Source organism: Procambarus clarkii, chromosome 84 (assembly GCF_040958095.1).
Source record: "Procambarus clarkii isolate CNS0578487 chromosome 84, FALCON_Pclarkii_2.0, whole genome shotgun sequence".
Classification (NCBI taxonomy): Eukaryota; Metazoa; Arthropoda; class Malacostraca; order Decapoda; family Cambaridae; genus Procambarus; species Procambarus clarkii.
In genome coordinates this window covers 15,204,104-15,231,676 of record NC_091233.1, presented here as the reverse complement: position 1 = coordinate 15,231,676, position 27,573 = coordinate 15,204,104, and the positions used below count along the sequence as shown (strand labels likewise).

General features: G+C 39.3%; 1 protein-coding gene across 1 annotated transcript in view; it reads left to right on the top strand.

Moving 5' to 3' along the window:
* Positions 1-27,573, top strand: part of LOC123748325 (macrophage mannose receptor 1-like) — a 418,517-nt gene that overhangs the window by 152,737 nt on the left and 238,207 nt on the right. The window contains exon 3 of the mRNA XM_069316575.1: positions 16,666-16,890. Within this exon, the coding sequence (XP_069172676.1) occupies positions 16,666-16,890 (225 nt within the window). The remainder of the gene's footprint in view (positions 1-16,665; positions 16,891-27,573) is intronic.

Here is a 27,573-nt window from a genome sequence, read left to right as displayed (position 1 = left end):
GAATATATATATATAAGTAACTTTATGTAGGGAAGAGCAGGCTCAATCTCTCTTGAAAGAGATTACCGTCACAATATATATATATATATATATATATATATATATATATATATATAAATATATATATATATATATATATATATATATATATATATATATATATATATATATATATATATATATATATATGTTGTACCTAGTAGCCAGAACGTCGTACTCGACCAGCCATGCAAGGCCCGATTTGCCTTATAAGCCAAGTTTTCCTGAATTAATATATTTTCTCTAATTTTTTCTTATTAAATGATAAAGCTACCCATTTCATTATGTATGAGGTCAATTTTTTTTATTGGAGTTAAAATTAACGTAGATATATGACCGAACCTAACCAACCCTACCTAACCTTACCTAACCTATCTTTATAGGTTAGGTTAGGTTAGGTAGGTTAGGTAGTCGAAAAAACATTAATTCATGAAAACTTGGCTTATTAGGCAAATCGGGCCTTGCATAGTAGGCTGAGAAGTGCGTTCTGGCTACTAGGTATATATATATATATATATATATATATATATATATATATATATATATATATATATATATATATATATATATATATTATATATATATATATATATATATATATATATATATATATATATATATATATATATATATATATATATATATATATATATATATATATATATATATATTATTAAATATGACCGAAAAAGTAAGATTAATAATTCTAACACGAATTTTCTCAATCTTTCGTACATTACGCTTCACTGTTGGAGGTAAATAAAAAATCACTTCTCCAAAATTCATTTTTATTTCTAGTCTGACGCGACACGGGCGCGTTTCGTAAAACTTATTACATTTTCAAAGACTTCACAAATACACAACTGATTAGACCTTACGTCTCTCTGATATTATATCTACATTTGAGTGAGGTGGGAAGGATGATGTGGCATTAACACAAGACAGAACAGGGGATATTAATAGGGTATTAAAAGTATCAACACAAGACAGAACAGAAAACAATGGGTATTGAATAGAAGTGTTTGTAGAAAGCCTATTGGTCCATATTTCTTGATGCTTCTATATTGGAGCGGAGTCTTGAGGTGGGTAGAATATAGTTGTGCAATAATTGGCTGTTGATTGCTGGTGTTGACTTCTTGATGTGTAGTGCCTCGCAAACGTCAAGCCGCCTGCTATCGCTGTATCTATCGATGATTTCTGTGTTGTTTACTAGGATTTCTCTGGCGATGGTTTGGTTATGGGAAGAGATTATATGTTCCTTAATGGAGCCCTGTTGCTTATGCATCGTTAAACGCCTAGAAAGAGATGTTGTTGTCTTGCCTATATACTGGGTTTTTTGGAGCTTACAGTCCCCAAGCGGGCATTTGAAGGCATAGACGACGTTAGTCTCTTTTAAAGCGTTCTGTTTTGTGTCTGGAGAGTTTCTCATGAGTAGGCTGGCCGTTTTTCTGGTTTTATAGTAAATCGTCAGTTGTATCCTCTGATTTTTGTCTGTCGGGATAACGTTTCTATTAACAATATCTTTCAGGACCCTTTCCTCCGTTTTATGAGCTGTGGAAAAGAAGTTCCTGTAAAATAGTCTAATAGGGGGTATAGGTGTTGTGTTAGTTGTCTCTTCAGAGGTTGCATGGCTTTTCACTTTCCTTCTTATGATGTCTTCGATGAAACCATTGGAGAAGCCGTTATTGACTAGAACCTGCCTTACCCTACAGAGTTCTTCGTCGACTTGCTTCCATTCTGAGCTGTGGCTGAGAGCACGGTCGACGTATGCGTTAACAACACTCCTCTTGTACCTGTCGGGGCAGTCGCTGTTGGCATTTAGGCACATTCCTATGTTTGTTTCCTTAGTGTAGACTGCAGTGTGGAAACCTCCGCCCTTTTCCATGACTGTTACATCTAGAAAAGGCAGCTTCCCATCCTTTTCCGTCTCGTAAGTGAAACGCAGCACGGAACTCTGCTCAAATGCCTCCTTCAGCTCCTGCAGATGTCTGACATCAGGTACCTGTGTAAAAATGTCGTCAACATACCTGCAGTATATGGCCGGTTTCAAGTTCATGTCGACTAAGACTTTTTGCTCGATGGTACCCATGTAGAAGTTTGCAAACAGGACACCTAGGGGAGAAGCCATGGCGACCCCATCTACTTGCTTATACATGTGCCCATCCGGGCTCAAGAAGGGTGCCTCTTTAGTACAAGCTTGGAGTAGTTTCCTCAGAATACTTTCTGGCATGTCAAGAGGAGTACAGGCTGGATCACGATACACTCTGTCGGCTATCATTCCGATTGTCTCGTCCACAGGTACGTTGGTAAACAGCGATTCTACGTCCAACGAGGCTCTTATCCCTGTGGCCCGTGTGCCCCGCAGTAAGTCCACAAATTCCTTTAGAGACTTCAGGCTGAAGGCGCAAGGAACATAAGGAGTTAGCAGGCCGTTGAGTCGCTTCGCCAGTCTGTACGTGGGTGTGGGTATCTGGCTAATGATTGGCCGAAGTGGGTTTCCAGGCTTGTGCGTCTTGACATTTCCATACGCATATCCAGGTTTATATTCCCCAATGATCTTTGGCAGGTGGAGTCCGGATTTCTTGGCGTTCACAGTTTCGATCAGTTTGTTGACCTTTGCTTTTAATTCGGCTGTAGTGTCCTTCGTTACCCTTTGGAACTTAGTTTGGTCAGAGAGTATGATGTTCATTTTCGCCAGATATTCGTCTTTTTTAAGAATGACATATATTGGCGACTTGTCACCTCTCCTGACAACTATCTCCTTGTTCTCACGAAGGCTTTTAGCTGCCGCTTTAAGCTCGGGGGACAGTATGGTGCTTCTGTAGTTGCCTCGATTCTTTCCTCCTTCTGCAATAAGTTCTGCTTGTAAGGTATCTTTGGTAGTGACCTTCTTTTGTGTCTCGAGGTCGAATATGTCGTCCAACAGAATTTCCAACTCTACTTTCCGGGCCATTTCACTCGGTCTGGACATAACATGACAGTTTATGCCCAGATTTAGGAGAGTGACTTGGTCCTCAGTGAGGTTAATTCCTGCAAGGTTCAGGAAGCCATCTCTTGGTCGTGGAATTGCCATAGGTCCTCCATATAATGTTGTTAGTTTCTTGATAATCCTTGTTTCAGTGCTGAGGTGATGTTGGTCTGTGAGGATGTCGAGGTGTTGTTCAATGCGGGTACGGATACTATGGTCGATGTTGCTATTTCTCCACTCGTTTGTAGCATGAAGTAGTTGCGTTTTGTTGTCTTTGATTTCATTCTCTGCCTTGTATATCTGATCACGAATCAGATCCTGGCGATATTTTATCGTGAAGGCTTGATTCCTTGCTGCTGGGTCGTGCACTTTAATATTAGTATATTTTGGTAGCAGTCTTTCCTCTAGACATATATTATTAAATATGACCGAAAAAGTAAGATTAATAATTCTAACACGAATTTTCTCAATCTTTCGTACATTACGCTTCACTGTTGGAGGTAAATAAAAAATCACTTCTCAAAAATTCATTTTTATTTCTAGTCTGACGCGACACGGGCGCGTTTCGTAAAACTTATTACATTTTCAAAGACTTCACAAATACACAACTGATTAGACCTTACGTCTCTCTGATATTATATCTACATTTGAGTGAGGTGGGAAGGATGATGTGGCATTAACACAAGACAGAACAGGGGATATTAAAAGGGTATTAAAAGTATCAACACAAGACAGAACAGAAAACAATGGGTATTGAATAGAAGTGTTTGTAGAGCCCGGATGGGCACATGTATAAGCAAGTAGATGGGGTCGCCATGGGTTCTCCCCTAGGTGTCCTGTTTGCAAACTTCTACATGGGTACCATCGAGCAAAAAGTCTTAGTCGACATGAACTTGAAACCGGCCATATACTGCAGGTATGTTGACGACATTTTTACACAGGTACCTGATGTCAGACATCTGCAGGAGCTGAAGGAGGCATTTGAGCAGAGTTCCGTGCTGCGTTTCACTTACGAGACGGAAAAGGATGGGAAGCTGCCTTTTCTAGATGTAACAGTCATGGAAAAGGGCGGAGGTTTCCACACTGCAGTCTACACTAAGGAAACAAACATAGGAATGTGCCTAAATGTCAACAGCGACTGCCCCGACAGGTACAAGAGGAGTGTTGTTAACGCATACGTCGACCGTGCTCTCAGCCACAGCTCAGAATGGAAGCAAGTCGACGAAGAACTCTGTAGGGTAAGGCAGGTTCTAGTCAATAACGGCTTCTCCAATGGTTTCATCGAAGACATCATAAGAAGGAAAGTGAAAAGCCATGCAACCTCTGAAGAGACAACTAACACAACACCTATACCCCCTATTAGACTATTTTACAGGAACTTCTTTTCCACAGCTCATAAAACGGAGGAAAGGGTCCTGAAAGATATTGTTAATAGAAACGTTATCCCTACAGACAAAAATCAGAGGATACAACTGACGATTTACTATAAAACCAGAAAAACGGCCAGCCTACTCATGAGAAACTCTCCAGACACAAAACAGAACGCTTTAAAAGAGACTAACGTCGTCTATGCCTTCAAATGCCCGCTTGGGGAATGTAAGCTCCAAAAAACCCAGTATATAGGCAAGACAACAACATCTCTTTCTAGGCGTTTAACGATGCATAAGCAACAGGGCTCCATTAAGGAACATATAATCTCTTCCCATAACCAAACCATCGCCAGAGAAATCCTAGTAAACAACACAGAAATCATCGTTAGATACAGCGATAGCAGGCGGCTTGACGTTTGCGAGGCACTACACATCAAGAAGTCAACACCAGCAATCAACAGCCAATTATTGCACAACTATATTCTACCCACCTCAAGACTCCGCTCCAATATAGAAGCATCAAGAAATATGGACCAATAGGCTTTCTACAAACACTTCTATTCAATACCCATTGTTTTCTGTTCTGTCTTGTGTTGATACTTTTAATACCCTATTAATATCCCCTGTTCTGTCTTGTGTTAATGCCACATCATCCTTCCCACCTCACTCAAATGTAGATATAATATCAGAGAGACGTAAGGTCTAATCAGTTGTGTATTTGTGAAGTCTTTGAAAATGTAATAAGTTTTACGAAACGCGCCCGTGTCGCGTCAGACTAGAAATAAAAATGAATTTTGGAGAAGTGATTTTTTATTTACCTCCAACAGTGAAGCGTAATGTACGAAAGATTGAGAAAATTCGTGTTAGAATTATTAATCTTACTTTTTCGGTCATATTTAATAATATATGTCTAGAGGAAAGACTGCTACCAAAATATACTAATATATATATATATATATATATATATATATATATATATATATATATATATATATATATATATATATATATATATATATATATATATATATATATATATATATATATATATATATATATATATATATATATATATATATATATATATATATGTCGTACCTAGTAGCCAGAACGCACTTCTCAGCCTACTATGCAAGGCCCGATTTGCCTAATAATCCAAGTTTTCATGAATTAATTGTTTTTCGACAACCTAACCTACCTAACCTAACCTAACCTAACTTTTTCGGTTACCTAACCTAACCTAACCTATAAAGATTGGTTAGGTTAGGTTAGGTAGGGTTGGTTAGGTTCGGTCATATATCTACGTTAATTTTAACTCCAATAAAAAAAGATTTACCTCATACATAATGAAATGGGTAGCTTTATCATTTCATAAGAAGAAAATTAGAAAAAATATATTAATTCAGGAAAACTTGGCTTATTAGGCAAATCGGGCCTTGCATAGTAGGCTGAGAAGTGCGTTCTGGCTACTAGGTACGACATATATATATATATATATATATATATATATATATATATATATATATATATATATATATATATATATATATATATGTCGTACCTAGTAGCCAGAACGTACTTCTCAGCCTACTATGCAAGGCCCGATTTGCCTAATAATTCAAGTTTTCATGAATTAATTGTTTTTCGACTACCTAACCTAACTTTTTCGGCTACCTAACCTAACCTAACCTATAAAGATAGGTTAGGTTAGGTTAGGTAGGGTTGGTTAGGTTCGGTCATATATCTACGTTAATTTTAACTCCAATAAAAAAAAATTGACCTCATACATAATGAAATGGGTAGCTTTATCATTTCATAAGAAAAAAAATTAGAGAAAATATATTAATTCAGGAAAACTTGGCTTATTAGGCAAATCGGGCCTTGCATAGTAGGCTGACAAGTGCGTTCTGGCTACTAGGTACGACATATATATATATATATATATATATATATATATATATATATATATATATATATATATATATATATATATATATATATATATATGTCAGACCACGGAGGAAAAATGAAACAGGAAATTTCCTTAAGTACTTTCGTATATTAAATACATCTTCAGAAGGTCATTTTACAGATCGAGTGATGGGTATAAATAGGCAGGAAGGAGTGGTGAAGTAAGGTGAGGTACAATACTTGGAGAACGCAGACGGCCCATTGGCCCATCAGATGCATCCAATTGACACATCCGATGTAGCCCAATGGCCCATCTGATACAGCAGACATACAAGCATAATATATAGGTAATTATAACTTAAAGAAGTAAATATATACAATAAATTAGTGAGACAAATGTTTTTCAATGATTCTACTTAAATCGCCCTTTAGCTGATCTATTAGAAATGGATCTAAGTTATATAGACTACTGCTAATATTCAAATTACTTTCTTTGGTGATCTGTATCAAAGCAGATTCAATTATGTTTCTGTTATAGGTGCTTTTACAATTTGTTATTGAAGAAGCCATCTCCCAATCAATTTGGTGAGCTTTTTCTGACAAATGCACAAACAAAGCATTAGACAATTGGCCATGTCTTACAGAGTATTTATGTTGCGATATTCTACATTTTAAATCTTTAGATGTTTGCCCGACATAGAACTTATTACATTCCTTACAAGGTATTTTATAAATGACGCAATTATCACTACGAGGGCTGTTCCTTACTAATAGCTTACCAACAGTGTTTTCGTAGCTAAACATTACATCTATATTAAAAAGTTTCAAGGCCTTGACAATATTCTCAAACCCAGAGAAATATGGTAAACATAACACATTCTTTGGGCGAATCCTTTCACTGCATACATTATTATAATATGTACGACGAGCTTTGTTACGACAAACTTCTAAAAAATTCAGTGGGTAACAAAGCTTAAGACCAATCGAATCAATATTCTTAAATTCTTCATCTAAGAATCCTGGACTCACAACTCGAAGAGCTCTTAGATACATTGAAGAAAAAATTGACTTTTTTACATTGTATTTATGCCCTGAAAAATAATGAACATAAGATAAATTGTTCGTAGGTTTTCTGTAAACACTAAACTTTAATGAAGAGTTTTCCCTATGAATAAGCACATCTAAGAATGGCAAACATTTATCAATTTCAGTCTCCATAGTAAATTTTATGGAGGTGACTTGGTCATTAAGTTTGGCTACAAATTCGTCTGTGTTTACATCTGAAGGCCAAATACACAAGATATCATCAACATATCTAAACCAAGGAATGATTCCAGGAGTTATTTTTGAAACAAATTTCTTTTCAAAGAATTCCATGTACAGGTTTGAGAGCAATGGCGATAGAGGATTCCCCATTGCCATTCCAAAAGTCTGTAAATAATACCCATTATTAAAGGTAAATTTACATTCTTTAATGCACAACTTAACAAGACTGACAATAATATCGGCAGAAAGAGGTAAGTCATGGCTCATTAGTTCACGAGCAAGATAATCGAGAATATCATCGACCGGTACCTTTGTGAACAAGGAACAAACGTCAAAACTGATTAACTTTACATCAGGAGTGACAGGAACACTATTCAATTTGTTAACTAAATCAAGAGAATTTGTCAAATGAGAAGAGGAGATAGTTCCTAACATTTGACAAATGTTAGGAACTTCTCATTTGACAAATTCTCTTGATTTAGACGGCCAATGGGCCGTCTGCGTTGTCCAAGTATTGTACCTCACCTTACTTCACCACTCCTTCCTGCCTATTTATACCCATCACTCGATCTGTAAAATGACCTTCTGAAGATGTATTTAATATACGAAAGTACTTAAGGAAATTTCCTGTTTCATTTTTCCTCCGTGGTCTGACATTGTCACTTTCTTAATCACGTGTTTATTTTCGTGATATACACACATATATATATATATATATATATATATATATATATATATATATATATATATATATATATATATATACGTACCTAGTAGCCAGAACGCACTTCTCAGCCTACTATGCAAGGCCCGATTTGCCTAATAAGCCAAGTTTTCCTGAATTAATATATTTTCTCTAATTTTTTTGTTATGAAATGATAAAGCTACCCATTTCATTATCAATGAGGTCAATTTTTTTTTATTGGAGCTAAAATTAACGTACATATATGACTGAACCTAACCAACCCTACCTAACCTAACCTAACCTATCTTTATAGGTTAGGTTAGGTTAGGTAGCCGAAAAAGTTAGGTTAGGTTAGGTAGCCGAAAAAGTTAGGTTAGGTTAGGTAGTCAAAAAAACATTAATTCATGAAAACTTGGCTTATTAGGCAAAACGGGCCTTGCATAGTATGCAGAGAAGTGCGTTCTGGCTACTAGGTACGACATATATAAATATATATATATATATATATATATATATATATATATATATATATATATATATATATATATATATATATATATATATATATATATATAGTATATTTTGGTAGCAATCTTTCCTGTAGACATATATTATTAAATATGACCGAAAAAGTAAGATTAATAATTCTAACACGAATTTTCTCTATCTTTCGTACGTTTCTTTTCACTGTTGGTGGTAATTCAAAAATCAATTCTCCAAAATTCATTTTTATTTCTAGTCTGACGTGACACTTGAGCGCGTTTCGTAAAACTTATTACGTTTTTAAAGACTTTAGCTTTACACACACACAACTGAATAGAACTTACACATCTTCGATTTGTTTATATCTACATTTGAGTGAGGTGGATGGGGTGTGGTGGTATTAATAGGGTATTAAATTCCTAAACACAAGACAGAACACGAAAATATGGGTATTGAATGGAAGTAATTTTGTAGAAAGCCTATTGGTCCATATTTCTTGATGCTTCTATATTGGAGCGGAGTCTTGAGGTGGGTAGAATATAGTTGTGCATTAATTGGCTGTTGATTGCTGGTGTTGACTTCTTGATGTGCAGAGCCTCGCAGACGTCAAGCCGCCTGCTATCGCTGTATCTATCGATGATTTCTGTGTTGTTTACTAGGATTTCTCTGGCGATGGTTTGGTTGTGGGAAGAGATTATATGTTCCTTAATGGAGCCCTGTTGCTTATGCATCGTTAAACGCCTAGAAAGAGATGTTGTTGTCTTGCCTATATACTGGGTTTTTTGGAGCTTACAGTCCCCAAGAGGGCATTTGAAGGCATTGACGTCGTTGGTCTCTTTTAAAGCGTTCTGCTTTGTGTCTGGAGAGTTTCTCATGAGTAGGCTGGCCGTTCTCCTGGTTTTATAGTAAATCGTCAGTTGTATCCTCTGATTTTTGTCTGTAGGGATAACATTTCTATTAACAATATCTTTCAGGACCCTTTCCTCCGTTTTATGAGCTGTGGAAAAGAAGTTCCTGTAAAATCGTCTAAGAGGGGGTATAGGTGTTGTGTTAGTTGTCTCTTCAGAGGTTGCATGGCGTTTCACTTTCCTTCTTATGATGTCTTCGACGAAACCATTGGAGAAGCCGTTGTTGAGTAGGACCTGCCTTACCCTACAGAGTTCTTCGTCGACTTGCTTCCATTCTGGGCTGTTGCTGAGAGCACGGTCGACATAAGCGTTACCAACACTCCTCTTGTACCTGTCTGGGCAGTCGCTGTTGGCATTTAGGCACATTCCTATGTTCGTTTCCTTAGTTTCCATCTCGTAAGTGAAACGCAGCACGGAACTCTGCTCAAATGCCCCCTTCAGCTCCTGCAGATGTCTGACATCAGGTACCTGTGTAAAAATGTTGTCAACATACCTGCAGTATATGGCCGGTTTCAAGTTCATTTCGACTAAGACTTTTTGCTCAATGGTACCCATGTAGAAGTTTGCAAACAGGACACCTAGGGGAGAACCCATGGCGACCCCATCTACTTGCTTATACATGTGCCCATCCGGGCTCAAGAAGGGTGCCTCTTTAGTACAAGCTTGGAGTAGTTTCCTCAGAATGTTTTCTGGTATGTCAAGAGGAGTGCAGGCCGGATCACGATACACTCTGTCGGCTATCATTCCGATTGTCACGTCCACAGGTACGTTGGTAAACAGTGATTCTACGTCCAACGAGGCTCTTATCCCTGTGGCCCGTGTGCCCCGCAGTAAGTCAACAAATTCCTTTGGCCTGAAGTTTCCAGTATTATTTTTTTATTTGATTTTATTGCAATGCTACAGTTTACAAAAAACACACACTTACATAACAATATACCAATCAGTGTTCGAAGACCTCGTCCAGCTCCTCGGGTGTCGGGTGCGTACCCAAGATACAGCACGTATTTCCCCTCTGAACAGCGACACTGAGGCGCTGGAACATAAAACTGGCCGTTCTTGGGTCTCTAGTCATCCCAATGAGTTCCTCGCCCAGCTCCTTCAGGAACTTGAGTGCACATTTACCCCAGGCGCCCAGAGTCTCAGAACCTATTGTCACGAACCTGTAACAACGTTCTAGGTCCCTGTACGTGTTAGTTTTCTGGGTCTCCCTGAAGGTGGCCGCCCCGCCTCCCTCAGCTGCGCTGTAAGGTAGATAGGTATCAGCCAATGTGGATGCACACGTTTAGTCCCACACGACCTGTTTACCTTCCCTCCACGGCTGCAGGGTGACTCCATCTGGGCGTTTTTGTCTGTTGTCAGGCCTGCACAACTGAGGTTCCATTTGTGCTGGGCACCCAGCTGAAGCCAAACTTCTCTTGATGATGTCATTGACTGCTTCATGTCTGTCAATCTTTCCCTGTGTCTTACGACAGATGAGACCATTGCTGCCGTATTGGTCTGCCCGTGCATGGCCGCAAATACACCGGTGCTCGGTGGAGATAGGGGCGGCAAGGCGCAGAGCAACACCAATACTTAGGGTCCGATGGTCCAGGCGGGTGCCCAAGGCGGAATTAGGGACTGCCAACAGGAAGTCCCCGGCATGGGGCGCTTGCACAGCTAGAAGAAACGCTTTGTCCTTCCTGGAAGCTGCCTCCAGCAATGATGTGGCGATGTTCTCCTCTATGGGCTATCCCATTTGGACTGTTTGCAGTCATTTGGAAAAGTCGGTCGAGGATAAGAGTTGACAAGAGTGTCCCACTGACCGGCTCCTTCCGCGAATTTGGGATCATGAATCCCAATGGAGTCTCTTAGGTGTTCCGGTAGTATTTCCTTAACTAATTCACCTGTTGCACTGGTCGAGGATAAGAATGCCGGCAATGCTAACTGTGTCGCCTTGCGAATACCTATCCCCCAGAGTCTAACTGGGAGCGTTGCTTGGTCCCATTGGTCATCTTACAGGGAGAGGTTTAACACTTTCACGGTTATTGACCCTAGGAGTGTGTCATATTCTGTTAATTTTGGGCTGTCGAAGGAGGGAGCACACCTTAGGAAATAGGTCAGTCTGGGCAAAGCCAGGCACCTTGTGAGAAGGTACAAAGCATCGTGGGCGTCCAAAGCCCCTTTTCTTCCCTCCATCCTCCTCAGGTCTTTCAGCTTTTCTTCGAGGACTACCTCAATGGCGCGGGGGAGGATACTGCTTCACAGTCTTTATGAGGGTGTCATGCTGCTGGACACCTTTGTTGACCAGGAAAGTAGCTGTGTTGATGGCTTCAGGGTGGCTACTGCAAGATTCAGGAACTCTTAAAGCTCTTCTAAGGTCGTTGGTTGCTTCACATTCCAGAAGATAGTGAAGTAATGGCTTTTCTGTGACAGTTTGGCAGAAGATGCACTCTCTCTGTCGGGGTTCACCAATCTCCCAGTTGCATCTGTAACCTAGACGTAGTTTATATAACCTAACTGCTATTTCCCAGTGGATTCCTTTTGGGATATTTAACCTTTCTAATTTGGTTGTCTGAAGATACCATGTTGCAGAGGGCGAACCTTCAGCTATTCTCTGGTGTAGGTAGGCTTTGTTGAGGTGTGAGAGTTTTTTGGTGATGATGTTTTTTATGTTCTCTAGGCTGGGTTGAATTGTTTTATGTATCACTGGATGACGAGTTGCCAATTTAGCAATTTCATCAGCTTTCTCATTTAATGGGATTCCAACATGGGATGTGATCCATTTTAAGGTTATGTTGAGTCCTTTGCCTTTAGCGACTGCTCCAAGATACAAAATGGTGGTAATTATTTCCACGTTATCTTTCCACTGTTTTTGTCCCAGTATTTGAAGTGCAGCTTTTGAGTCTGTGTGTATGATTGCATTTTGAGTGTTTTGTGGAATCACATATGCGAATGCCTGTTGTATGGCAAACAGCTCAATTTGGGTTGATGATACTAGTCCTCCCAGTCTCCAATATGCCTGTACGCTGGCCGTGCAAAGAGCAGTGCCAGCACTTTCATATTCTGTGTCCACCGATTCGTCTGTGAAGATGTGGGTGGCTCCTGCTACTGCAATGCTGTACATTTGCTCTTCTATTATGAGCCTTAGGATTGTTGGATCATAGGCAGCCTTTTTCATTGGGAGACTTTCTATTAATATTTTGAAAGTAGGCTCTTCCCACGGTGCGGAAGGAGTGTAATTTGGGTGTGGTTGATCACCCTCTCTATCAAGAATCATGCTTTTTAAATGTAGTCTGTTTAGGACTTTTCCTGCTCTTGCAGCCCAGGAGTTTCCATTGTTTTGGCCAAGTCCAACCACCAAGGCCTGCCGTACTGGGATTGGATCAGGAGAAATAATTATCTTACTGATAATTGTAGCTGTCCTTTGTGATATTCTTTCTTGAAGAGTGGGCAAACCCGCCTCCAGTCTAAGAGTTTCAAGCCTGGTCCACATGGGGGGCTCCCAGTGCGGCTCTCATAGCATTGTTTTGGGCAACTTCAAGCTTTTTTCACTGTTGGAGTGATAGATTTGTGAGTGCAGGTGCGGCATAGTCGATCACTGATCTGACTGCCTGTACATAGTATATGCGAAGGACTTGCAGATTGGCTCCTCTAAAGAGGGAGGTTAGCGACCTGAGGATTGCCGTCCGGGCCGCAGTTCGCTCTCTCAAGTAAGTGACCTCAGCATTAAAATTCATGTGTCTGTCAAGGATTATTCCTAGATACTGACAGGTGTCCACCCATTTAATTGGTTGACCCTGTACTGTGAGTAGGATGTTGGGCTTCGCTATTTTTATGGGCATGGCTTTTGACTTTGAGGGGTTGAGTTTGATACCAATCTGTTTTGCCTCTTTACTGATGAAGTCTAAGCATTTGGGTGCAAGGCGCGCCGCATCCCTTCCTTTTATGATGATGACAAAGTCGTCCGTGTAGTTTAGCAGCCTGCAGTGATGTGGAAGTTTCAACCTCATTATTCTTTCCATTAAACAGTTGAAGAGAAGGGGGCTGAGAATACCTCCTTGCCGTGTACCATTTTCATGTCTTTTGTACTCAGAGACTGTGCCATGAAGTTTTACTCTTGCTTCTCTGTTTATGAGACAGTTTTTGGTCCAGGAGAGCAGGTTGCCTCTGACCTCTTTGTCAATGAGGCAGCAGAGAATAGCTGGGGCGCTAGCCAGTTCAAAGGCTTTTTCGAGGTCCAGGAATATCAGCATTCCTGGTCTGTCATTCAAGTGGGCTAACAGAGTTGTAATATATTCCACTGTGCCAACCTCTCTTCTATAGGCATACATATCATGGTGCAGTTTAGGCATTTTCCACTCCAGTCTGTCGAGTGCCATTCTGTCAGCCGTCTTGGCTGGACAGCTTTGGAGAGAGATGGGCCTGGGATTATCTGGATCTTTGGGTTTTGGGATCGGCACTATGTCTGCTCTATTCCAAGCAGAAGGTCTAGTTTGAGAAGTCCAGGCTAAATTAATTAACCTTAGGTATGCAGCGTCTCCCTCTGGGCCGAGGTTTCTAATTATTTTATAGGTTATTTTGTCGGCTCCAAGGGATGTATCCTTGGAGTTTTTCTTAGCCCGATTGAGCTCATCCAGTGTGAAGGGGGCATTAGTATCAGAGACTTCTTCCCATGCTGTAAGGATTCTGTGCCACCTTTCTTCCTCTAGTCCGGTCTGTACTGCTAATACATCTGGTGGAAGTTGATTGCTGACTGCTCTCGCTGCAAACCTGGTTGCCAGTACTTCGGCTTCCTGTTGAAGATACTTGGGGTGTGGGGCTTTAGGTGTTTTATTCCCTTTGGCCCGGTGAATTTGCTGCCACATCTCTCCGAGAGAGGTGTGTTCATTCAGGTGTGAACACCATTCCAGGCACTTTTGTTCTTTTATTAGTCTGGTCTCTTGATCACATGTTCCTTGACCTCACAAACTAAGGTCCTGTTGCGGTCACTTGGCTGCTCTTTGTATAGCTTTCTTCTTCTGTTGAGTCTATGGTTGAGTTCTTTGACACGTTCGCAATAGTACCAATGATCTTTATGGTGTCCGGTGGACTATTTTTTCAGTGGGAATGAGTGGTTGGCTGCACTTTGAATCGCTTTGACAAATTCTTGTTCTGCCTGATTAATATCTTCGGGAAGATCATAGTTTCTATGCGACTCTGAAATGAGGTTTTGAAATCGGTCCCAGTTTGCTAAAGCAAAGTTATAGGCTTCAGATGGATAATAATTTTACATACTCAGATCATGCTTAAATATACTTTTGGGTGAGGTAATAGGACACGAATGTTTTGGGTGAGGTGACAGCACACAAATCAATGGGAAAAGACAGAACAGGAAGATAAAACACGCAATATACCCATTGATTCATGTTCTGTCTTTTCCCATTGATTTGTGTCATGTCACTTTTCCCAAAAACATTTGTGTCCTATCATCTCACCCAAAAACACATATAATCACGATATGAGTATATTACTTTGTCTTTGAAAATGTAAGAAGTGTCTTGCGAAACGCTTCTTGGCGTCAAGCCATAAATAAAGTGTGAAAATTAACTTTAGAGAGGTAATTTTTCAACTATCCCCGACACTGAAGAAAAACATAAGAAATATTGAGAAGATTCGTGTTAGAATTATTAATCTTACCCTTTCGGTCATATTCAACAACACATGTTTACAAGAAAGACTGCTACCAAAATATACTAATATATACATATATACATATGACAGTGTCAGACCACGGAGGAAAATTGAAACAGGAATTTCCTTAAGTACTTTCGTATATTAATACATCTTCAGAAGGCGTCTGAAGATGAAGATCGACTCCTTCTGAAGATGTATTAATATACGAAAGTACTTAAGGAAATTCCTGTTTCAATTTTCCTCCGTGGTGTGACACTGTCACATTATTAATCACGTATTTTTTTTCGTGATATACACACATATATACATATATAAATAGGAACACTTAGTAGTACTCGCGTTCAATATGCATTAAGCCAAACATTAAAAATAACTTATATAAAGGCATATATGCACAATGAGGTGTACCCCACTTCCCGGTGAATAATACACTAAGAAAATGATGCTCTAGTCCAGAAAAATACTCATTACTAATGTATACTTGCTGGTTGGTCAGTGAGTTCTTGTGGTGTCCTTAATGATCATTCAGCGGTTGATAGATCTTAACCCTATCAATCAATTTTTCCATCAAGGCACTTATACCCCAAGGGGTGTATACGCCCAGAGTCTATTTTTGTCCTGTGATGTCTTCAGGACTAAAGTATACATGCTATTTATTCAGAAAATTGTTGTGGTTCCTTCGTAACCATACTCAGGTTGATAAACCCAAAGCCCAACACCAAACAAAAACTCTTCCAACATGACGCCGAAAGGTTCACTCCTTTTCTCGAAGTATATGCACTTGGAGTTTACTTTAGTCCTGGACTAAGTTCTGGACTTGTGTATTCTAACTGGTTGGTCAGATAACCATTTTGGTGGCTTAAATAAGCCTCCTACATTGATAGACCCTTAAGCAATTAGAAATACATTGAGAGATGTACCTCATTTCTAGGTGTAGAAGCCATGAGAGTTTCATTTAGTTCTGGACTAAGCTCTGCGCTTAAAGCTTTCTAACTGAAACCATCCAGAACCCTTGGATGGTTACATCCAGAGGTTGATGGGCCTTAACAGTATACCAAAATCAACTGTTCCTATCAAGAGGTGCAGTTTTCTTCTCAGTGTATATACAATGAGAGTTTACTTTAATTCCTGACTATATTTAGAACTTAAAAAAATTGATAACTTAATAGGTGATTAAGTTATTTTTGTGGCTACTTGCAATTGATATTCTTCAAGCAAAATACCAGACCACGTTTTGAAAAAAAAAAATAATATTATCAATTGTAAGGCATGTGTTGTGAAAAAAAAACTTCCTGAAGTGGGTTAAAATAATCCCTTGTGAAGTGGAAAAGTTTACATTTGATGATATGAAATACTGAACTTCCAAAATTGTCATTTTCTTAGGTTTTGTTTTGGTTCTGGAGGGAGTTGAAAGGGATTCGAACAACAGTGATGATCGAGATGACTGTCCCTACGTGCACGTAGGGGACCAGTGCCTGCTGTTTGTCAACTTCCAGCTGGACACCTATGATGTCGCCCAGGCACTATGTCAAGGTTTTGGGGGGAACTTGGTCGTTATCAAGACTGCCACACAGATGAAAGCCATCATGGACTATCTCTATACTGATGGTAGGTGAATCAAAGTTTTTTTTTAACCTTTACACAGCAGTATCTGTTTCGTGTTTACATCTTGACCAACAACCAAAAATTTACATCCTCACCAACAACAACAAAATTTATATCCTGACCAAAAATAACAAATTTACATCCTGACCAACAACAAAGTTTTAAAAAAAGTTGGTCAAAATTGACAAACAACAAGATTTACGAATATGACCAACTAAAGCTTCTTGATACTCTCATTATCTCCTCGCACAATTTCAACCAAGAAACTGTCAGAGAGGACCGTGTTACCATTGTGATCCGGGAGTTACGTGAAAATATGAATTATGAAATTCAAGCAAGAAACAACAAAGCAGCATATACTGTGGGTACCAAATCACCTGGTTTAAAATAAATAGAAGAATTCGTGTGAAACTAGATAGTGGTACACACAAATCAGACCTTATCAGAGCTTCAGTGTTTAGAAAAACCTCTGTTTATGTGAATGAATGTTTGACCAGGAACTGACAAAATCTTTTCTTCAAACTGTGTCAAAAAATTCAATGGGTTACTTAAACGTTGTTTTGTAAGAGGTAGTAAAATACTAGCTAAGAAGTTTGACACTGGGAAAACCTATGAAATAACCACAGAGACACACCTCAGCTCTTTCCTCACTGACTGTGGGATAATGTCTGAATAACCAGATGCAAAGTGAACCCTATCCCTGGGGTCCTCTACCACAGAACCCTCTCAACCTTATCTAGAAACCAAAGTGTACTCTAGTTCTGCCTTAGATTCAAAAGATATTTAATTGTAATTGTTTTTCTTGTTTATACCACAGTTTTATATAGTTAATTTCCTCATTTGTCAATTACAGAATTGTTATTTGCTATTACACTTATTCCATTTACATAGTTTTAATTGGTAATATCGCTTTTTAATAAATCTAAATTTTACTGTAACTTTTAAAAATTATAGAAAGTTAGATTTACACCAGATTTAGTATTTTACTGTTCTGTAATCGCTTAGTTTACTGAATCCTGACTCCATTGTATGTACATGTAAACTGACATTGACCCTGAACATAAGAACAGAGGGAATGAATGGTTGTCGAGGGCATTTGGTGTCAAATGCCGGCTGGAAAGATATTGCAAATCAAATGCAATATCTTTCATAGAAAATTGGGAACACTTCATGGAAGAAATGGAAGAGAACACATGGAAGAAATGAAATGTATGCTCGTGATGGGGTGCATCTATCGAGGGCTGGGGCTATTGCTGTTGCGAACTCGTTGGAACCAAGTGTGTGGTGTGTTTAAAGTGTGTCTCAACATATTAAACAATATATCATAGTGATTACCATCCGACCGTTTGTGTTCAAGGAAAAATAAGTGAAATTCGTGTGTAGTCAACGCCTGCCCTCGTGGTGCCAGGAGGCCTTAGGCGATAGTTGCCAAGTCCTCATAAAATCACATCCCTCGCTATTGAAACATCAAGAAATCAGTGCACATAGTGCTAAGCTCTCTTTGCAAAACGTGTGTCTATTATAAAAAAAATAAGATAACATATCTTAATATCAAGTGAACAATTTATACACAAAATAATTCCGTCGTGTGTATGTAAACAAGGGCCATTTGGAGGTAGGCCCACCCCAGTACCCACTGTCTGTGTATTCTTCCAAATAGTGTAACGTACTCAGGTAACTAGTGCCTAGACACAGAAACTAGACGCCTCTACTGTAAGATAACTAGTGGGAAAATGCAAGTAATGTAATCTAACAAGTGAACAAAACAAATTAAGAGTGCGACACGTGGTAACAACACTGCCAGTCCATACAGCCTCCTCCAGGCCTGTCTCAAGTTGGTAAACACCCACGGTCAATACCCACGGTCAACCCCCAACGGTCAACACCCCACCTTGTAAGACCTTGTAAGACCATCACCACTGAACAGAAGTGTTCAACAAAAATGGCTTTGATAAAAACGTGCATAGAATGCAACATGAAGGTAGATTACCAACAGAGCTTTCAATGTCAATTCTGTTCAGCAGCCATACACAAAAAATGTGCCAACATGACTAATAATTCAAGGAGAAATGGTCCCAGTGACCACTCTGTGTACTGGCTCTGCAAAAAGGATGATGTAACTTTTTTGAAGATGATGGAAATCCTGGACAAAACTCCCGCCGAAAACAGAGAATCACTAATAAATGCCTGCATAGCAATTTCTAATGTCTTCAAACAAACTGTACATGACACCAAGGTACAACCAGATGCAGCACAGAGCTTGGTGGCAGCGGTGCCCGAGCAAAGCGGGGAGTCGGGGACGCCTGAGCAGAGCGGGGAGTCGGGTACGTCTGAGCAGAGCGGGGAGTCGGAGACACCTGAGCAGAGCGGGGAGTCAAAGACGCCTGAGCAGAGGGCGGTGTCAATGGCGCCAAAGCAAAGCGCGGTGTTGCGGGCACCGGAGCAGAGCACGGTGTCGATGGCACCGGAGAGAGCGCGGTGTCGCAGGCCCCAGAGCAAAGCACAGTGTCGGGGACGCCGCAGCAGAGTGCGGTCCCTGGCAAAGGGACACAAACAAAACAAGGCCCCAAAATCTGTTGGTATTACAAATGGGCAACCTGTAAGCATGGGATATCGGGAAGAAGAAATGGAACATGCAAGTACGATCACCCTAGAACGTGCAGTAACCTCCTCAATACAGGTAAATGTACCAAAAGCTGTGAATTCTTTCACCCAGAAATTTGCAAGAACTCTTTGGACAGGAAAGAGTGCTTCAATGCTGAATGTCCAGCTTTTCATATAAGAGGTACCAGGCAAATAAAACCGACAGACCGCCACTATGAAAACAGCCACTACTCCATCGACCGGGATAATTTTTTAGCAAGAGGAGGAGGAGAAGAATGGCTAAAAATGACCAGACTCTACCACCAACTCGGTCAAATGCTAGAGAGGACGCAAACACAGTGGCCTTCTTACCAGAGCCCCAGATATTAACACCAAGTAAGGCATCCATCACTTCCACTAACACGATAACATCATTTATATTTGCCAACATCCAGGGTATTAAAACACGCCAATCCAACAAATTTCACTTTATAGATGGTCTCCTTCATGAGGCAAATGCAGTGTTTGCAGCCCTAACGGAAACCCACACAAAGGACTACCATGATGGAGAAATATGGATCTCAGAGTGCAATCTTTTCAGATGTGGTAGGAAACACCGGCTTCAGGGTGGGGTCAGCCTCTACATCAAAGACACACTCATCTGTACTGAGCTGCTAAACACCTCAAATGATATGGTGGAAGTGTTGATAATCAAAATAGAGATCCTAAATGTAGTTATTGTCCTTGTATATAAGTCACCGGAGGCAAACCCTCAGCAGTTTAAAGATCAACTAATGAAAATAGAACACTGCTTGGAAACCTCACAAATCAAGCTCCGAACATCATCCTGCTTGGGGACTTCAACCTACGGCACCTGAAATGGAAGCAACTGGCTAATACAGTTATATCAGAAAGAATACCAGGAAGAAAATGAACAGGCACATGCAAATGACCTGCTACGGATGTGCGACACGTTTGCCTTAAACCAGCAAATAGTAGAACCAACTAGGAAGGAGAACACGCTGGACCTCATTTTCACTAATAATGATGAATTGATCAGGAACATAATGATTACAAATACCTGTTACTCAGATCACAACTTAATTAGAAATTATGACAACCATGGGGAATAGACCTTCAAAACCAGTCCAGATTCCCGGTGGAGGAGATTTCAGCAATTTCAACTTCAATAATAAACAGATAAACTGGGAGCAAATAAACCAGAACTTCACAGAAATAAACTGGGAAGATCAGCTAAAAAATGCAAACCTGAACCAATGCCTGGAAAAAATAAGCTCAGTAGCACTAGAAATATGTTCAAACCGCATACACCTAAGAAAAAAGAGGAAGAGATGCAGATTGGAACGGAACGACGTTCCCTATATATAGGCGAAGAAAAGGAATCTCGGAACAACTTGAGAGTCGCACCCTATCTCAAGAACGGCGAAGAAGGTTAGGTAGAGAAATAGAAACAATTGAACGGAAGCTACAAGAATCATACAAAACCCAGGAGAGGCAAAGAGAGCAAAAGGCCATCAGTGAAATAGAGAGAAATCCGAAATATTTTTTCTCCTATGCAAAATCAAGATCAAAAACCACATCTAGTATCAGGCCCCTGCGAAAGGGAGATGGAACTTTCACGATGACAACAAAGAAATGAGTGAGCTACTGAGGAAGCAGTACGACTCTGTTTTCAGCGAGCCATTAAACGCACTAAAGATTGATAACCCAAATTAATTTTTCATGGACATGATACCAACATCAAATCAAATATCAGACGTCACCCTATCCCCACTGGATTTTGAAGAAGCCATAAACAGTATGCCTATGCACTCTGCACCAGGCCCGGATTCTTGGAACTCCATATTCATCAAGAACTGTAAAAAACCACTATCACAGGCCCTCCACATTCTGTGGAGACAAAGCCTAGATACTGGCGTTATCCCTGATATACTAAAAACAGCAGAGATAGCACCACTTCATAAAGGAGGAAATAAGGCGGAGGCAAAAAATTACAGACCGATAGCACTAACATCGCACACCATAAAAATTTTTGAGAGAGTGCTAAGAAGTAAGATCACAAAATACATGGAATCACAGCATCTTCATAACCCCGGACAACATGGTTTCAGAACAGGGCGCTCTTGCCTGTCGCAGTTGCTGGACCACTATGATATGGCATTAGATGCTATGGAAGACAAACAAAACGCGGATGTAATTTACACAGATTTCGCAAAAGCTTTTGATAAATGTGACCATGATGTTATTGCACATAAAATGCGTTCAAAAGGAATTACCGGAAAAATAGGCAGATGAATCTACAATTTCCTGACCAACAGAACCCAATGTGTAATAGTCAACAAAATAAAATCCAGCCCATCAACCGTGAAGAGCTCAGTCCCCCAGGGTACTGTGCTTGCTCCAGTACTTTTTCTGATCCTCATATCGGACATAGACAAGAACACAACCTATAGAACTGTATCATCCTTTGCAGATGACACTAGGATCTTCATGAGAGTAGGCAACATAGAGGACACGGCAAACCTCCAATCAGATGTAGATCAGGTCTTGCTATGGGCTACAGAAAATAATATGGTGTTTAACGAAGATAAGTTCCAGCTCATGCGCTATGGAAAAAATGAAAATATAAAAACGACCAAACTTAAACAAGATGGAAGCAAAGCATCTATGTGATGAAATATCTAGAGCATCAAGGTCTAACAGTATTTGTGTCATGGGAGAATTTAATTTCAGGGGAATAAATTGGTCTAACAGAACAGGGAATAATGAAGCAGAAGACTTTCTAGAATTAATTGACGATTGCTTTCTTAGCCAACACATTAAGGAACCAACACGGGAAAATAATAGTCTAGATTTAGTGGTAACTAACAGGGAAACACAAATTAATGACATCGAAATAGGGAGTGAGCTAGGGAACAATGATCACAAAGAAATCAGATTTAGCATACAATAGAATAGACCTGTAGGAAAAAAATCTGTTAAAGTGCTATATTTTCGAAAAACTGATTTCAATAGCCTAAGAATTTTTTTGGGTCAAATTGATTGGAAGGTCTTGGGCATGGGGTGTGGGCCGGTCTTGGAGCGAAACATGATCCCAGCGATAGGTGACATAAAAAGGGATTTTGATGTGGATTCAAAATATAACTTATGTAAGAATATTTTAAGCAAAGCACAGGAACGTAGTATACCATTCAAATTGAATAAATCGAATACTAATGACCCAAAGTGGATAACAAAGGATTTCAAGAACCTTATAGGTAAAAAGAGAGCGTGGTACAAAAGGATTAAGAATGGGGAAGTCAGTTTAGAACAGGAATTCGTACAACTGGTTAGAAATGTTAAAAAAGAGATAAGGAAAGCAAAAAGAAACTACGAAGTTCGCATAGCAGGGCAAGCGAAGACAAATCCTAAAGGTTTTTTTCAGTTATATCGAACTAAGACTAGGGAAAGGATAGGTCCATTAAAAACTGAGACAGGTCAAATAGCGGATAATGATGAGGAGATGAGTAGTATTTTTAATAAATATTTTATATCTGTATTTACTAAAGAGGAACTTAACAATATGCCTTCAGCCAAGCAAGTCTATGTGGGTGGGGACGAGGACAGGTTGACTAGTTTAGCAGTTACCAGGAAGGATGTAATTAAACAAATAGTAAAACTAAAACCAAACAAATCCCCAGGGCCGGATGACGTGCTTGCTAGAGTTCTTAAAGAATGAAAAGAGGAGCTTTCCGAGCCACTGTCTACCATATTTAATAAATCATTAGAGTTAGGCAGAGTGCCAGAGTCATGGAAGGTAGCTAATGTGGTACCCATTTTTAAGAAAGGAGATAGATCACTTGCGTCAAACTATCGGCTAATTAGCCTAACATTTATTGTGGGAAAGTTACTTAAATTGATAATTGCAAATACAATTCGTCTTCATCGTGAAAAACATAAACTAATAAATGAGTCGCAACATGGTTTTACGAATGGCTGTTCATGTTTAACAAATTTGCAATCTTTTTATTCCAGCATAGTCGAGGCAGTTGATAGTGGTAAAGATTGTGATGTTGTGGTACCTAAACGAATTTTGGTTGTGGGAGATTCCCAGGTGAGGTATTTAGACAGGATATTTTGTGCCAGAGATAGAGGGAACTGGTTAAGGGTCTGCTATCCGGGAGCTGGAATTGGAGATATTGTTGACATCATGAAAGATATAATGACGGGAAATGGGAACAAACCAATATTTGTATTAGTGCAGGGGGGTAATGATGTTGGACGAGTTAGGAGTGAGGAACTGATAAAGAAACTTAACAAAGCCATAGAATTAGTTAGGAAAGTTACTTGAATCGATAATTGCAAATACAATTCGTCTTCATCTTGAAAAACATAAATTAATAAATGAGTCGCAACATGATTTTACAAATGGCCGTTCATGTTTAACAAATTTGCTATCTTTTTATTCCAGCTTAGTTGAGGCAGATGATAGTGGTAAGGATTGTGATGTTGTGTACCTTGACTTTAGCAAATCTTTTGATACAGTGCCACATGAAAGACTGATTAAAAAATAGAGGCTCATGGTACTGGGGGTGCTATATTAAGTTGGATTATGGCATGGCTATTCAAAAGGAAACACAGAGTTAGTATAAATGGGGTTAAGTCAGAGTGGAATAATGTTGTTAGTAGAGTGCCTCAAGGCTCTGTCCTGGGACCTCTGTTGTTTATATTATATATATATATATATATATATATATATATATATATATATATATATATATATATATATATATATATATATATATATATATATATATATATATATATATATATATATATACATATAATATATATATATATATATATATATATATATATATATATATATATATATATATATAATATATATATATATATATATATATATATATATATATATATATATATATATATATATATATATATATATATATATATATTATTATATATGACCGAAAAAGTAAGATTAATAATTCTAACACGAATTTTCTCAATCTTTCGTACATTATGCTTCACTGTTGGAGGTAAATCAAAAATCACTTCTCCAAAATTCATTTTTATTTCTAGTCTGACGCGACACGGGCGCGTTTCGTAAAACTTATTACATTTTCAAAGACTTCACAAATACACAACTGATTAGAACTTGCGTTTCCCTGATTTTATATCTACATTTGAGTGAGGTGGGAAGGGTGATGTGGCATTACATTTGAGTAAGGTGGGAAGGATGATGTGGCATTAGAGGATATTAATAGGGTATTAAAAGTATCAACACAAGACAGAACACGAAACAATGGATATTGAATAGAAGTGTTTGTAGAAAGCCTATTGGTCCATATTTCCTGATGCTTCTATATTGGAGCGGAGTCTTGAGGTGGGTAGAATATAGTTGTGCAATAATTGGCTGTTGATTGCTGGTGTTGACTTCTTGATGTGTAGTGCCTCGCAAACGTCGAGCCGCCTGCTATCGCTGTATCTATCGATGATTTCTGTGTTGTTTACTAGGATTTCTCTGGCGATGGTTTGGTTATGGGAAGAGATTATATGTTCCTTAATGGAGCCCTGTTGTTTATGCATCGTTAAACGCCTAGAAAGAGATGTTGTTGTCTTGCCTATATACTGGGTTTTTTAGAGCTTACAGTCCCCAAGTGGGCATTTGAAGGCATAGACGACGTTAGTCTCTTTTAAAGCGTTCTGTTTCGTGTCTGGAGAGTTTCTCATGAGTAGGCTGGCCGTTTTTCTGGTTTTATAGTAAATCGTCAGTTGTATCCTCTGATTTTTGTCTGTAGGGATAACGTTTCTATTAACAATATCTTTCAGGACCCTTTCCTCTGTTTTATGAGCTGTGGAAAAGAAGTTCCTGTAAAATAGTCTAATAGGGGGTATAGGTGTTGTGTTAGTTGTCTCTTCGGAGGTTGCATGGCTTTTCACTTTCCTTCTTATGATGTCTTCGATGAAACCATTGGAGAAGCCGTTATTGACTAGAACCTGCCTTACCCTACAGAGTTCTTCGTCGACTTGCTTCCATTCTGTAGGGTAAGGCAGGTTCTAGTCAATAACGGCTTCTCCAATGGTTTCATCGAAGACATCATAAGAAGGAAAGTGAAAAGCCATGCAACCTCCGAAGAGACAACTAACACAACACCTATACCCCCTATTAGACTATTTTACAGGAACTTCTTTTCCACAGCTCATAAAACAGAGGAAAGGGTCCTGAAAGATATTGTTAATAGAAACGTTATCCCTACAGACAAAAATCAGAGGATACAACTGACGATTTACTATAAAACCAGAAAAACGGCCAGCCTACTCATGAGAAACTCTCCAGACACGAAACAGAACGCTTTAAAAGAGACTAACGTCGTCTATGCCTTCAAATGCCCACTTGGGGACTGTAAGCTCCAAAAAACCCAGTATATAGGCAAGACAACAACATCTCTTTCTAGGCGTTTAACGATGCATAAACAACAGGGCTCCATTAAGGAACATATAATCTCTTCCCATAACCAAACCATCGCCAGAGAAATCCTAGTAAACAACACAGAAATCATCGATAGATACAGCGATAGCAGGCGGCTCGACGTTTGCGAGGCACTACACATCAAGAAGTCAACACCAGCAATCAACAGCCAATTATTGCACAACTATATTCTACCCACCTCAAGACTCCGCTCCAATATAGAAGCATCAGGAAATATGGACCAATAGGCTTTCTACAAACACTTCTATTCAATATCCATTGTTTCGTGTTCTGTCTTGTGTTGATACTTTTAATACCCTATTAATATCCTCTAATGCCACATCATCCTTCCCACCTTACTCAAATGTAATGCCACATCACCCTTCCCACCTCACTCAAATGTAGATATAAAATCAGGGAAACGCAAGTTCTAATCAGTTGTGTATTTGTGAAGTCTTTGAAAATGTAATAAGTTTTACGAAACGCGCCCGTGTCGCGTCAGACTAGAAATAAAAATGAATTTTGGAGAAGTGATTTTTGATTTACCTCCAACAGTGAAGCATAATGTACGAAAGATTGAGAAAATTCGTGTTAGAATTATTAATCTTACTTTTTCGGTAATATATAATAAAATATGTCTACAGGAAAGACTGCTACCAAAATATACTAATGTTAAAGTGCACGACCCAGCAGCAAGGAATCAAGCCTTCACGATAAAATATCGCCAGGATCTGATTCGTGATCAGATATACAAGGCAGAGAATGAAATCAAAGACAAAAAAACGCAACTACTTCATGCTACAAACGAGTGGAGAAATAGCAACATCGACCATAGTATCCGTACCCGCATTGAACAACACCTCGACATCCTCACAGACCAACATCACCTCAGCACTGAAACAAGGATTATCAAGAAACTAACAACATTATATGGAGGACCTATGGCAATTCCACGACCAAGAGATGGCTTCCTGAACCTTGCAGGAATTAACCTCACTGAGGACCAAGTCACTCTCCTAAATCTGGGCATAAACTGTCATGTTATGTCCAGACCGAGTGAAATGGCCCGGAAAGTGGAGTTGGAAATTCTGTTGGACGACATATTCGACCTCGAGACACAAAAGAAGGTCACTACCAAAGATACCTTACAAGCAGAACTTATTGCAGAAGGAGGAAAGAATCGAGGCAACTACAGAAGCACCATACTGTCCCCCGAGCTTAGAGCGGCAGCTAAAAGCCTTCGTGAGAACAAGGAGATAGTTGTCAGGAGAGGTGACAAGTCGCCAATATATGTCATTCTTAAAAAAGACGAATATCTGGCGAAAATGAACATCATACTCTCTGACCAAACTAAGTTCCAAAGGGTAACGAAGGACACTACAGCCGAATTAAAAGCAAAGGTCAACAAACTGATCGAAACTGTGAACGCCAAGAAATCCGGACTCCACCTGCCAAAGATCATTGGGGAATATAAACCTGGATATGCGTATGGAAATGTCAAGACGCACAAGCCTGGAAACCCACTTCGGCCAATCATTAGCCAGATACCCACACCCACGTACAGATTGGCGAAGCGACTCAACGGCCTGCTGACTCCTTATGTTCCT